Source organism: Oncorhynchus nerka, linkage group LG7 (genome assembly GCF_034236695.1).
Source record: "Oncorhynchus nerka isolate Pitt River linkage group LG7, Oner_Uvic_2.0, whole genome shotgun sequence".
Lineage (NCBI taxonomy): Eukaryota > Metazoa > Chordata > Actinopteri > Salmoniformes > Salmonidae > Oncorhynchus > Oncorhynchus nerka.
Genome location: NC_088402.1, coordinates 36,295,460 through 36,310,558, shown reverse-complemented (window position 1 = coordinate 36,310,558; position 15,099 = coordinate 36,295,460). Strand labels below are relative to the sequence as shown.

The 15,099-nt window shown below is 44.0% G+C and overlaps 1 protein-coding gene and 1 pseudogene across 3 annotated transcripts in view; one reads left to right on the top strand and one right to left on the bottom strand.

The window, feature by feature from the left end:
• Nucleotides 1–6,862, top strand: part of LOC115131531 (myocyte-specific enhancer factor 2D homolog) — a 29,549-nt gene extending 22,687 nt beyond the window's left edge. The window contains exons 7-13 of one of the 3 annotated variants that reach the window (XM_029663321.2): nucleotides 617–798; nucleotides 1,878–1,907; nucleotides 2,797–2,923; nucleotides 4,287–4,449; nucleotides 5,098–5,166; nucleotides 5,751–5,798; nucleotides 6,355–6,862. In XM_029663321.2, coding sequence (XP_029519181.1) covers nucleotides 617–798; nucleotides 1,878–1,907; nucleotides 2,797–2,923; nucleotides 4,287–4,449; nucleotides 5,098–5,166; nucleotides 5,751–5,798; nucleotides 6,355–6,799 — 1,064 coding nt within the window. In that variant the 3' untranslated portion in view covers nucleotides 6,800–6,862. The remainder of the gene's footprint in view (nucleotides 1–616; nucleotides 799–1,877; nucleotides 1,908–2,796; nucleotides 2,924–4,286; nucleotides 4,450–5,097; nucleotides 5,167–5,750; nucleotides 5,799–6,354) is intronic. The other 2 variants (XM_029663324.2, XM_029663323.2) reach the window with 2 other exon arrangements.
• A 984-nt stretch (nucleotides 6,863–7,846) lies between these two features.
• LOC115131532 (transmembrane protein 79-like) lies at nucleotides 7,847–14,296 on the bottom strand (annotated as a pseudogene).
• Between the last annotated feature and the right edge of the window lie 803 nt (nucleotides 14,297–15,099).

Sequence of the window (15,099 nt, the reverse complement as noted above, 5' to 3'; positions counted from 1 at the left end):
ATTCTATCGTTATAGAATATGCAGAAAATGCATCCTCCAATTGCAATGTCTGCCTTATGCCTATTGTCTGAAGATTTGTTTGTTTGTTGTGTTTTACCCCATTTTTCTCTCTCCAATTTCGATCTTGTCTAAACGCTGCAACTCCCAACAGACTCGGGAGGCGAAGGTTGAGTCATGGGTACTCTGAAACATGACCCGCCAAACCACTCTTCTTAACACCCAGCCGCATGAGCCAAGTAATGCGCGATGTGCCAAGTAAAGCCCCCCCCCCCCCCTGGCGTTTTCTTGGTGTATTCCAGCACAAAATCTTTTAAAATCCTGCATCGTTCCGATTATCGCATTGCACAAAAAAAAGACCTGTCCCAAGAAGGCAGCCTCCCTCCCTCATATAATTTCCTCTGTGACCATGGATAGTTGAAGGATAGATTAAAACATGGCTCTGTGCTGTATGTCATATAAGCTCCTTTCAGATCAGTGATGATGAAATAAAGGACTTTTAGCCTCTGAGGTTTCATCTTCTAAATACACTAAGCAATTCCTGCTGTGCCTAGGTAGGTGTTGATTTACCTGCATGGATTTTGTCATTTATCTCGCTTCCTTCCTTTTCCCCTTCCAGCTAACGGATACATCAGTGCCAGGGCCTCCCCGGGCCTCCTCTCTGTCTCCAATGGCAACAGCCTGGGGAAAGTAGTTCCGGCCAAGTCCCCGCCCCCGCCTCAGAGCCCACAGATGGTCAACAGCCGCAAGCCAGACCTCCGGGTAATCACCTCTCAGGGTGGGAAGAGCCTGATGCAGATGGTGAGCTCAACCAAGCTGAACCACTAACCAAGTTCAATCAGAACCAGGCCATACCAGGTCTAACTGGGGTCAACCAGGCTTTACCAGACTAAGTGGGACATGTCTGTGTTTTGTTGACTTTAATTGCATCAAAATAGTAATTGATGCGGGTTGTGACTATTCCCCTTCCACAAACTCTTTGACACTTATTATGCACATGGTCATCTCAGTTTCGTAGCAAGAGTGAAATCTAGTATGGACTTTGTAGTTTTTTTTTTCTAGTTAAAGATTTTTATTTTAGATTTGTGCCTCCACCAAAACCACCAGATTGCCGAAACACAACCTGTGCAATCTAGAGTAAGCAAAGGTTATAATTGGTTTTTTAAAAATCATACACTATAATATCAGTAAAATACACTGATTGTACAAAACATTAGGGACACCTTCCTAATATTGAGTTGCACCACCTTCTGCCCTCAGAACAGCCTCAATTCACCGGGGCAAGGACTCTACAAGGTGTTGAAAGCGTTCCACAGGGATGCTGGCCCATGTTGACTTCAATGATTCCCACTGTTGAGTCAAGTTGGCTGGAGGTCCTTTGGGTGGTGGACCATTCTTGATACACACGGGAAACTGTTAAGTGTGAAATCCCCAGCAGCGTTGCAGCTCTTGACACACTCAAACCGGTGCGCCTGCCACCCACTACCATATCCCGGCACTTAAATCTTTTGTCTTGCCCATTCACCCCCTGAATGACACACATTACACGGTCCATGTCTCAATTGTTTTAAAGCTTAAAAATCCTTCTTTAACCTGTCTCCTCCCCTTCATCTACACTGATTTTGAAATGAATTTAACAAGTGACATTGATAAGGGGTCATAACTTTCACCTGGTCAGTCTGTCATGGAAAGAGCAGGTGTTCCTAATGTTTAGTACACTCTGTGTAGTATCGTTGACAAACAGGACCTTCTCCTCTCTGTTCACGGTCTTCTGTCCAGCATGACCTTTAGTCAACGGTCGGTCGAGACTAGAGATTCATGTGTTTTGGGTTCAGAGAAAGGTCAGTGGCGTAATTATTTCCGCTCCCGCCCCTTTGCAGACAGATGATGAGCTGGAGATGGTGAGCGAGGTGAATTTGTTTGTTTTTTCTCTCCTGTCACTCGCATGTGTCGATGACTGTTGACCTTCCCCCTACATTCACATGGTCACAAGTGTGCAATGCAACGCTCATGAGTGTGTCATTTTAAAGGCCAAAGTATAGTCTCTTTGGCTATGGCTCAATGGCATGTGGTGGTATGGTCATGAGTTTATAGTCGCCACCGGACTGCATGTGGTTTTAGGGGTCGTAGTTGTGTGACTCCAAGCATGACTGCATATAGTCTTGCAACTATGATCAGTTGCTGTAATTTAAGGTGAAAAATAAAGATTCCTTCAAGCTACGCTAGCATCTATCAGTGGGAATGTTAGCAACTTTGGGCGACGTTTGCCACACACTTCGCTTGGATCATCTTCATCGTTTTGTCGGCCCATTTTCTTCCATCAACGCTGACACTGTTGGGCGGCATGATGGGTGTCATTTCACTTGGCAGTTTGTTGCCACCACCAACTTGCAGCACGTTCCCTGTCCATCTGGAAACTGCATGGGGTTACCCAAACAATGAATGGCATGCATTTTTAAAGGGATAATTCACTTTTTGAAGTAAACTTATTCATTTTAAAATGTGAACTATTCCTTTAAGGCTCGCTCGCGTTCACCTGGCAATGCCACCACCACTATTGTGTGTGTGATGCATGACGTCAAGTCTCCCGACAACACCTCCACCTAATACGAGATACATTTTGAAAGGCTTAGCTTGTCATGAGTCCAACCATATCAACATTTGACATTCGATCATGTCAGAAGTTCCATTCATTGAATACACAGGTTTTAAACATGTCGCTCATTTCTGTCAAACACCAAGGTTTAAATTATTTTGTTTATTTGGTCTAACATTTTCCCTCATTTCCTTTCTTCCCAGAATGCCCAGCGTTTGGCCGGCGCACAAGTGGCCCAGGCGCTCACCACGCCAGTGGTCTCCGTGACAACGCCCAGCCTCCTGGCACAGGGGTTGCCCTTCTCCGCCATGCCGACAGCTTACAACACAGGTTACCTGAAGCATGAGCAGATTGCTACAAATGCTTATACACTGAACAAAAATATAAACGCAACATGTAAAGTGTTAGTCCCATGTTTCATGAGCTGAAATAAAAGATCCCAGAAATGTTTCATACGCACAAAAAGCTTATTTCTCTCAAATGTTTTTTTACATCCCTGTTAGTGAACATTTCTCCTTTGCCAAGATAATCCATCCACCTGACAGGTGTGGCATATCAAGAAGCTGATTAAACATGATCATTACACAGGTGCACCTTGTGCTGGAGATAATAAAAGCCCACTCTAAAATGTGCAGTTTTGTCACACAGCACAATGCCAAGTTTTGAGGAATGTGCATTTGGCATGCTGACTGCAGGAATGTTCACCACAGCTGTTGCCAGATAATTCAATGTTAATTTCTCTACCATAAGCCGCCTCAAGTTGTTTTAGAGAATTTGGCAGAATGTTCAACAGGCATACCACGCCATATGGCGTCTTGTGGGTGATCAGTTTGCTGATGTCATCGTTGTGAACAGGGTGCCTCATGGTGGGGTTATGGTACGGGCAGGCTTCTGGACAACGAACACAATATCATTTTATCGATGGCAATTTGAATGTACAGAGATACCATGACGAGAACCTGAGGCCCATGTCGGAAGGATCTATACACAATTCCTGGAAGCTGAAAATGTCCCAGTACTTCCATGGCCTGCATACTTACCAGACATGCCACCCATTTAGCATGTTTGGGATGCTCTGGATCAAAGTGTACGACAGTGTGTTCCAGTTTCCGCTAATGTCCAGCAACTTCGCACAGCCATTAAAGAGTGGGACAACGTTCCACAGGCCACAATCTACAGCCTGATCAACTTTATGCAAAGGAGATGTGTCGCGCTGCATGAGGCAAATGGTGGTCACACCAAATACTGACTGGTTTTCTGATCCACGCCCCTACCTTTTTTAAAAAGGTATCTGTGACCAAGTGATGCATATCTGTATTCCCAGTCATGTAAAATCCATATAGTAAGGGCCTAATAATTTATTTATATTGACTGATCCTCTGAAATGGTTGTATGTTGCGTTTCATATTCTTGTCCAATAGACATGCTTGCATTGTGTATATATTGCACAGACACTAGTTCAGGATTGCACAACTCTGGCCTCCGAGTTCTGCAGTCCTTCTGGTTTTCATTTCTCCCCGACACCAAAATCAGTAGTTTCAGAGTGGCGGAGTAACAACAAACCACTGCAAAAAGCACCATAGCTGCACTAGTGTGTACAGAGTTCCTATATAGATTGATTAATTTCAACATGACACATGAAAGGAAGTGAACGTGGCTGAACCATTTTCCCTCTGTCTTTCGCCTCCCTCAGAATACCAGCTGACGAGCGCTGACATCACCGCTCTCCACGCCCTGGCGTCACCAGGCGGCCTGCTGCAAGGCAACGTGTCGTGGCAACAGCAACCGTCTTTGTCCCAGCAGCAACAGCAGCAGCAGCAGCAACAACTTAGTCTGGCGTCGCTTAGCAACTTGGTGTAAGTCCATCCTTGCATTGCCACGTCAGAAAGCAACCATGAAGCCTTCCTCCATTCTCTATAAACCAATTGATGACTTTCGAGCTGTCCATCAAAACACTATGCGACTGGCCATTCCTGTCATGTAGCATAGTGTCCCCATGTCATTTGTAGCTGCAAGCAATTCACATCCTTTAGCTGGGGTCTGTGAATTGGTGTCACCGACATATGCCACCCCAGATCCTTTTCTTCTTGAAGCACCATCGGTTTTTTTTAGGGATTTGTTTTAAAGTTTATATACTGATAAAATAACTAATTATCTTAGGTCAGATGCCAGGTATTTTCCTCACACAGGGCACAAATAAGGACGGTCGTATTATGCTGCGTTGTGGCTCCACACTCAGCTTTACGATGGCAGCACACAGGATAGAGTAGTTGCTTAGAACCTCCAAAGCTGCAAGAGAAAAGTCACCGTTTTGTCCCAAACAGCAAAGGTCAATGGTCAAAATGGATCCCACTGCTGGCACCAATACCCCCCCCAGCCCAGCCAAATCCTCCAGTGGTCAATTGACCCACATAATAGAGGTCAAAATGGCCACCATGCACACACACACTCAGCCTCAGTAGCCTGTGTGACTGAGTGAGTGTGTTCTCTCCTTTTGTCCACAGCATGTGGGGCATGGACAAACAGAGCGGGGACCTGTCTAGCCAGATCTCCAGTCTGGCGGCCAATCTGAGGTGAATGTCTTTGCCCGAGGTGTCCCTTCGAGTGGATGGGGACTGTTCTCTATTCCATGTTTTCCTTCCTTATTAAGAACACAGACACCTTTTTCAGAACAATTTTATTTTGGACAATGCCAAATACATTTACAAACGCTAGCAAAGTCTTTTATTATAAAGGGAGAGTTGTCTTTTCCAGATGGTGACACATATTAGCATTAACCACAGGGGGGGCACAAAGGCTTGCACTAACATTGAATCAGGCAACGGTCTGTCCAGAGACCACTTATGAAAACCATTAAATATGATTTTCCGCTCCTGAAAATGTGGTCACAGCTCTTTTTTTATTTGTTATGCTTCTTCTATATTGGACGAAATGGGATTGGGCACAACTTCAATCTATTTATGATCTATCTATCCCTAACATACACATATTTCATGTATTATTATGTCCATTTATTTTTGTTCGCAATTGCTGTATCAATGGATCGGTAGATTGATGAATACTAATATACCCCCTTCATGTACACCTTTCACATGCATAGCTACATACTCTGTCATTTTCTTTTGCAAGTGTCTCCAATGTTTCTTTCTCCCCACAGCGCCTCGCAGTCCAACCTCCTCTTGGGTAGAGATGAGTGGTTGGGCCGGTACTGTATTTCTCCGTACTATGTCATGTCTGTGCGCTTTTGGCTGCCCCGGCATGTCAATTCTGTGGTGGTGATTTACACTTGACCAAAGTTCCCAGGTTTTTCAGAAAATTCCGGAACCGGGAATCCTCCAACTGGGATTTTTGAAAAATCCCGTTTCTGGATTGTTTTTCCTGAGCCACAATGATCTCTTGTCAAATCACCCCTTCATACACAGACAATTTCATGCTTTTCTAATGCTGTTGGCCTGTTTTTGTATGGATTTTGGGAGCTTGAGGGTTACTTTTACTTGTCAATTGCTTTGAATGGATTTGATCATCAATTCAAATGGTGTTGCTGCTACTACTATGCCTTGTTGGTGCTCTGTCTTGTGATTAGGGGTTCCCTCCGAAACGTCACATGAGAAACCTGTCACTGTTTGTATTGCAATATATTGTAATTGTCAAGTGAAACTCACCCATCCTGTTTTCTTTCTCTTAATTTCCATCTGTGCTTAATCTTTGTCCATCTTTCCCCTCCCCTCTCCTGCACTTCTCTCCCTCTCTCTGACGCTCAGGCCGGTGGGGCACATACCTCAGGGCACCATGCTGACTGTCAACACCAACTCCAACATGAGCATCAAGTCTGAGCCCATCTCGCCTGGCCGAGACCGCCGCTCCCCGTGCCCCCCTCCGTCCTCATCCGGGGGGGGCGTCCAGACGGCCGCGCCTCCGCCACAGTACCCTGGTTCCCTGCTGTGCCTGGAGCCCCCAACCGGCCGTTCCCCCGCCGACAGCCTCAGCAGCAACGGCAGCTCCTACGAGGGCAATGACCACGACGACCCTGCGGCAGGTGGCGGAGGAGGAGGCATCGGCGGAAGTGCAGCGGGCAACATGGGCAACGCTGGCCGCTCCCTGCCCCCCGAATTCAGCCCCTCGGTGGAGCTCCTGCGGGCCCAGAATGAGGCGGAGCAGGAAGGAGCCAACATAAAACGCATGAGACTCGATGCGTGGGTCACATAGAGGCCATGGCGCCAACATCATCGACCCCTGAAGCACCACAAACACAGAACACCCCCACCACCACATCCCGCCATTTTCCACCCCCACTTCGCTGCCTCCATCCAAAGAATTTGCCTCCACCTACCCAGCTCCCCAGGACTCAAAGCAGAGACCGAAATGTATGGGCTTGTGCTCCACCTGAGGGGAGGATGGTATAGTGTGCTGTTGGATTTTGTATTGGGCAGCGCATTGAATATGGGGCTCAAAGAATCTCGATGCTGTCCCGCTCAAATTGAGTTTGTGTGTTTTGTGGGAATTGACACTTGCGCTATCAGGATGATAAGAATATAATGGATGGATTTAAAATATAACATATTCTCCTAAATGTTTTGACTGCTCATTGCTGTTTATACCAGGCGTAAAAGTGAATCTAGAGATGTTAGTCGAAACGTCACGTATTTTAATTTGAGCACGACCGTATCGTTAACAGTACGACGGAAGGCTTTTGCTGTGTTTGCTTGACACAAGTGCTAGTTTTCACCGTGGGACTTTCTGCCCCGTTGACTCTTCAGTTCTTTTGTTCGATATAATTAGCACTGTCTGCTTCCGAAAGCACCCCTTCAAAATGCACTTTGGGAATGACTGTTTTGACGAGCGCTGCTTGCAAAGATTGCTGGCTCAGCTTCATCAGTGGCACTGAGCGAAGAGACCCCAGACGGGCAAACAGGATGTCCGGTCGGTCCGGGATACACAGGAATGGATCCCACCGCTGCCACCAATTTCCAACACCCCAGCCAAAGCCTCAGGTGGCACTCTGTGGTCAACTGGCACTGTCAGCCAAGGCCAAATCGAGCATCTTGCCAGAGTGCCGATATCAACCTCTTTTCCTAAATGCCAAATGCCTCGGACGCAGTACAGGGACACTGAAGAATATTGTTCAGTTATTATGACTCACCACCTCCACGAAACAGTAAAAAAAACACTCAGACTTTGATTCTGCTCTCAATATCTCTATGCTCAGATGTACTTTGTGTCGTCACCTGTGTTTCCTTTCTGATTTTGAAGGAATTGTTGCGATCTTTGTTGCACCAGAATTTAGGCTAGATGCTGAGATTACGTGTCACAGGACTTCTAAAGGCTCGTTCTACTAGTAGAAGACCCCAATGCAATGCATATTTAAAGTTTGTTTTGGACTTCTGGTTTCTCTCTTTAAGGAAGTATTTGGTCTTGGCATTTTGGACACATTCATAAAGGTTAGAACTGTTGAACTGTAGTTTTGGGGAATTAAGAGTAAGACTTTGTATACAATTATTATACAAAAGCGTTTTGATGTTCCCTTAGCTTTCTGCAGCTCTTTGCAATGTTTCAAAAGCGCTGTTTCAGCAGAATGGAAAAATACATATTCTATATTTCTATAGCTTCAGTTGGCAGCAAAGCAGTAGGCTTTTCAATACAGATGTGTGTTCATATGAATATATTTGCATAGACTTCGCTAGGTATCCCTAAAACAAGCAATGTGTTCATTCTCAGTGGATCTGTTTGCATATGAGTGTGATTGTGATATGTTTCGAGCTGCGATGCAGGAGTCCTGCCGCAGTAGCCGAGAAGTTTGTTCCAGTAACCTATATAATGCTCGTGTTGATGGTGTGCACTTTCTGTCTCACTCTTGAGGCCTGCTTGGCTGTGGCGTCAACATGCCCTTTGGCCTCACGCTCTGAACCCAATCCCCAATAATCAAAGTCAAGTGATAGACCACTATAACAAATTATAGAAATAAAATGGATTGTACTATTAAACTAGTACAATTGCATTGAATCATGGTATTTTATCTTAAAAGGATCAGACTTCGTAGACTACAGTATACACTGTCAGGCTGAGCGAAAACGAATGCTACTTTATTTGAAGTAATTTGCCGATTTTTGAAGTCACATTTGAATCATTCGTATGAAATCGTGTTTTCATATGTTTCACCCTCCGCCGTGAGCTACGTCCTAATGGTCCTATTTGACACAATGTAAGAAGGCGGTGTTGATTTCTACAAATGTATCTACTGTACATTATGCAACACAGATTTAGTTTCATTGCCTGCTCAGGGTATCCCAGGGTTCAGTGCGTATGGCTGGCACCAGTGACCTTTCTTGTGGGGAGCAACGTTGCAGATCGAAATGTAATGTCTAGAACGGACATCCATGCCCAATTCAAAGTTTTTTTTTTCTTCTACACTCTACATTTCTATCTGAACTTTTGTGTAGTCACGCCCACCTCCGTCTGAGGGAGCGGTCCCTCTGGTTTGAGACATTTGACACCACACTGATTTGGTTTTAACACCCTGACACTTGCAGGCCACTCATGTACAAAAGGTTTTCTGTCCAATCTAGCAATGTAGTCTGAAGACAATCTATAATGTTAAATGAAAAACCTGCACCCCTTTTTTTTTTCTTGTGTGAAACGTTTTCTAGATCTTACTATTTTTCAAGTGTTTATTTGTGCTGGTGACAGCTCCATTGTCTTTTATTAATATTCTATTATTATGGAGCTTATATTTTTCTGGTATTTTGTGTAGGATATTCAACCTTTTATTTAATCGATCTTATATACATGATATGTGAAACTGGCTTCCTTTCTTGAAACTTGCTAGAATTGCACGATCAGTTATTGTGACATAGCAAATGCAATGAAGGAAAATACCAGTTAAATGCTGCAATATTGATTAAGATATGAACATTTATTTATGTGGGGGGGGTGAAACTGAAATGAGCAATTAACCGAATTTGAAAATGTAAATGCGTGGGATTATACAAAACAAATATGTTACATACATTAAAAAAGAAATCACGATGCATCACAAATGAGTAAGAGAACCTCATAAATGTAGCATAAGAAAAACAAATGATAGCTAATATATTGTGCTCGGTTAGTCTGCTTTGGGTTTTCGTTGTAAAGGTTATTTTAGTTTTTTGAGAACGATATACATTTTGTGTATATTTTCATATACAATGTATGCACTGATGTTATTAAAATTCTATACCGCTTTTACAAAAGTGTTTGTTGTACCAAAGTATCCAAGTCCCTTAACCTTATCCTTTTTGCGTATGTTTTACCGTATTTTATATATTAAATAGACAAATTGAGTGAAAAAGTGATCTTGTCTTCTTTTGAGCTGGCTGTCAATCCCCATCTCATCCCTTGGCTTCATGATGTCATGACACAACTGGGGAATACTAGGTGCTTTATGAGAAACATCATTCCATTAAGACAGTGCCAACCATATTGAACGACAATGTCCAAAAGGAATACAACAATTATATCAGCTGGCTGCCATTTTACAAACAATGTACTGATTTGTTCATTGCTTTTATGGTACTGTACAGACATAAGGCACATATTGCGTGTAGGCATTAAATTACACTTCATTCCCATCCATTGGGAGTATTAAATGCTGTAACAAATTTGGAAATGAAATGTAAACATTGCACAGTTGAAACAATTATAGCCGCTGTGACAACCCTCCCACTGTCTGCCGTATTCTTTCCCGTTTTCCTTATTAGGAGGGAGGGGGTCGTCAGCGAAATGGGACACACCTGGGCGTGGGATAAATACCTCTTCCCTATTCATTGAGACTCTCCATGCAGACACTGATTTTGGTTGGAGCATTTTTGTGGCCATTTTGTTAGTTTGCTTTGGCACCATTCAACACCCCTCATTATCATATATATGCATGCAACCACTCACACTATTGTTTATTGTATTTTGTTATTCCTTGTCTCCCTCGTTGTTACGGGCTTCCAGCCTGTTTGACACCGCATTTTTTTATTTCTTAAAAACAAGTCAACTCTGCACTACGTTTATACTTCAGCAAAGTTTCACTCAAGTCTTCATAAATTTCAATAACTTGAAGACCCCGTGATTGGGAGTCCCATAGGGCGTATGGCACACAATCCTGCAATCACAAGCAACTTCTATGGGGTTGCTAGCCTCAAGTCATTGTATTTCACCATTAACCACTGCAAATGCAATCCAATGTTTCAGATGAAATCCAAGCTGATGAACTTGATTGATTCTTCCCCCCTCACTCCTTCCAAATCAACACCATGACAGTTGTGTAGAGCTGAATGGGTACCAACAACATTTCAAACAAACCTCAGTAGGGCAAAACATTGGGGAATGTGTGTTATATTGTGAACACACTTGCATCTCTGACATATAGAGTAAGGAATACATTTCTATCTGCAAGGTTGCACAATGTTTGCCTACTGAGCATGGCCCTGGTCTATCAGAAAGCAAAGTGGACATATTCCCATGTCATTTATCCTTATCTTTCAGATCTACACAAGTGTCTAGGGACTGGGGGTCCATCTAGGCTTCAGGATATCTACTCCTCTTCCTCCTTAGCCCCACCAGCGGTGGTGGGCGGGGCCACATCAAAGACAGCCCCTTCACTGAGTGACGAGCACACAAAGTAGAGGTTGGCACCCAGTATGGGCAGGAAGGAGAGGCCGAAGCCCAACCCACTCACACTGCTGCCTAGGGACACACACCCAGTAGATCAGCCTGTAGGGTGAGAGATCACAACAAGATCAGCCAATTGGGTCACACGAACCCAGTAGTTCAGCCTATAGAAGAAGAGACATGGGGCAAGTTAATGTTAAACGAACTCGCCCATATTCAGTGAATATTAGTAACCGCTGTCATATTGCCCCAGTCTAAACTAAAGGTAGACACATAGTAATTTGAAGATACTTCCTGCTAACAGAAAACATCAAAATTCCAGTCTGCCGAGATTAATTCAAATCTCCAAAAGGTGACGCAGAACAATAAACGAATACCAGATAACTCTATGGGTCAGAGAACATGGAGATAATATACCGAGAACGTATCAAGTGTTTACAAACATGATATAAAAAAGGTCAGAAAATATAAGGATAACAATGTTGACTGAAAGTATGGATCAGCGATAAGGGAATGCTACTACCCATCTGCACGAACACACCAGGCCCCATCTGCAACACACAACCCATTCTGCACCCACAAAGCAGTATTACCTATCCCTCCACAAAAGCCATGGCCCTTGTTGAGAAAGGGGAACAATGGCCACGTTTTAGGCTGACTACACTGCAGACGTATGCCCAATCTCAAAACAGCTGATTATCTAGTGATGCCACGTCGGCTACATCTCTGCTACCTGCAGAGTGAATGCACATAATCACACACACAAATAAACATACAGTGTAGAATGCACTGTCACCAAGGAGGCAGAGTAGTGAACATACATTTCACACGCCTGCCGAAGAAAAAGACGATGGTAAGCAGGGGCACAATCTTGAGCAGGTCCTGGCTGATGTAGGTGGCCATAATGGCCAGTTGCAGGAAGTAGAGCAGGAAGATGGAGAGCGAGTCAACCACATAGTGCCGGTGCACCGCCATCTCCCGGCTCTCCTCCCCCACCTTGCCCTCGTAGAGGGGCGTTACGGCGCCGTAGTGCAGCCGCGCCACCCCCTGCACCAGCACACCTGGGAGAGGAGAGGAGGGATGGGGATAGAGGTAGGGGGAGAGGACGATTGTTTCCCCTCCCAGAGGATGAATAAGACAAAAAAAAGTGAGGAACAGCAAAGCAATGCATACATGAGAGTTCAATTGTCTTTATTAAAACATTAGCATTGCCAAGAGCAAGAAGTAAAACACATTATGAGTCTATTAAATGGCTAATAGGCAACAACGTCATATCGCAGCCCAACCCTAATAGTCCACAGTCTTACCTAGAATGATGGGTATGACAGCAAAGAAGGAGCAGCGTAGTGTGTACACCAGCCTGAGAGGGGCGCTGTCCAGTGGCGGGGCATCAAAGGGAAAGAGGGCATAGCCACCCCACACGAGTAGAGGGAATAGAACAGCTACAGCACCAATGCCCAGGCCAAGTTTCAGAACGTCCCCGCAACACATATCTAAATAACAGAGGAATCTGGGTTCAATTAATTACAGCCAAATATGGGGAAAATTGCTTTTTAAAAAACAAAAAAGTTGTATTATAATAAAAACTAATTAAGACTTAAAAGGAAAAAAAGGGGGTGTGCTGTGGGATTATTTTAAATACTCTGATGAGGTAGGGTTTCAGATGTTTTCAGAAGATGGGCAGGGAACAGGGAATCTGCTGTCCTAGCTTCAGGGGGAACGGATCAGATAAAAAAATAAATGTACCATAAATGATTATTATTATTATTTTTAAAAGTCAACATAATGACAAATATTTGTTTCATAGTAATGCACTTCAATCCATGAACTGATTGGCATAAATGGTTTTGATCCGGCACTGGTACATACGTGTGTAGTTGTCCCGCTCATCTGTCCATTGTGGGTAGTAGTATACTGGTGGGACTGTAGGTGTCAGGGGCTCTAAGAAAGAACTCTTCTCAGTGTCCATTTCCTCATAGTAGTTATTTTCGGGTGGGAACTCCTCCCATTTGCTAGATGGACACACTATCACTGTTGGAGTGAAGACCTGCATAGCCTTTTCTGGCATCCAATTCACTGGGCTTTCCTCCTCATCTTCAAGCGAACCATCCCTTTCCTCATCTTGGCCTCCCTCCACCTCCTCATCCGTCCATCTCTCTCCCTCCGGCATGCTTTCTCTTCATTTTGCCTTTCGCTCACTCTCTGGCTGTCTCTCCTGTCCCTCCAGAAGCTCTTGGCTCCCTATCTCCCTCTCCTCCCCTTCAGTTCCCTCGCTCTCAGACGGTACACTTCCTTTCTCTCCCTCTCGCACCATCTCTTGGTCTCCCGGCCATGGCAAAGTGCTAGGCTGAAAGGCAGCTGAGCTGGTTGCCTCCTTCTCCTCCTTTTCATCCTCTTCCCCCTTTTCTTCTTCCATCCTCCTGTGCTCTAGACCCTGTTGTTTCGATCCAGGTGTTTGAGGTCCTGCAGCAGTAGACCCACTGGTTGTAGAAGGCCCTCCAGCTCGGTATTCATCTGGCTCTGGGTTTAAAGTCAGGTGCTCTGACATCACTGTTTCTCTGCCTGTCTCGGTCTATATGATATTCATGTCTAGGGGCTATGTGTTGTGAGTGCAATTATTGGCCCGTCTGTCTCTCTGCAAAGTGACTATTTACCATTGTGTTTCAACATTTCCATAAAACTAGTTGGTACAAAACATTCTCATAAGGTCAAGTCCCACTGATTCACATGAAAGGCAAGAGCAATAAAACTATGTATTACCGTGTGACTACAAATCAATCTATTTGATAAGCTAATGAGCCGTCAGTGAGCATTGAACTTTAATCTTTTAAATGGAAGGAGAAAGTTCACTTTTCCTGTGGAAAGTGGCAATGATCAACATTCTTATATACAGTTGGTAAAGGTAAAGAAAGAAATATTAGCCTACTTTATATCAATTTGTAATACACTGCAGAAACAGAGAGCTTACAGAGAAGGAATGTTGTGGTAAAAATTGGCTTTGCGAATCTGGTCTAACGATATTGGACCAAATCCATAGTGAAAACACCAAGACATAAGGAACTTTGAACCCTGTAGCCTAATTGTAGTTAGACTGACTTACCTGATGTCTAGGCTCCTGCTGTTCCATGAGATTCAAATATGATGTTTTAATAGTGTAAATAAGTTTACTTGTCCTAGTGTTTGTCAAACTCGGTCGTAAAGTGAAACTTAAGTAGGGGTGGGTTGTTTCACAGGTGTGTCAAGGTAAAGCACTGCGGGACATTTGTGTAGTTGCAAAGGCAGTATCATGTGAAAACTCTGTCCACGATTACGTTTTCTACAATGCCATAAGAGAAAAATAGTATAGTTTTTGTAGGCACTAACTCCGCCATGGTTTATCCCAAAACCCGATTGTTTTCCCATATGTATGGCTGAACCAACCATAAGTAATTTATTTTCGGGTTTTTGGACTACAATCTGGCTAGCTCAAAACCACAGGTATAACATTGCGATAGAGAGGGTTTGTTAAACAAACGTTTGTCTATATATCATGTTGGTATTCTTTAGAAATGATTTTATTCATTTTAATCGGTGAAGATGCATCCTCTCGTCGTAAATATAGGCTACCCATAATATTTTATTTTCATAAATCGCAGGTAGGCCAACATTAGATAGTCTACTCTACCGGGTCTTTGTCTAACATCAACAGGCCAATAAAGAGGCTGCTTTCTCACCGCGCTCCTATCAGAGCGCTGTGCGCTGCACGTGTGCCTCCTCGGCGCAGTGAAACCGAACCCTATCCACTTTTTGAAAAACGTTTTAAAGAGCCAATCATATTCGTTCGTGTATTTCTTATTAACCAATAGTAGACGCCAAGGCCTCCATCGAGGGTG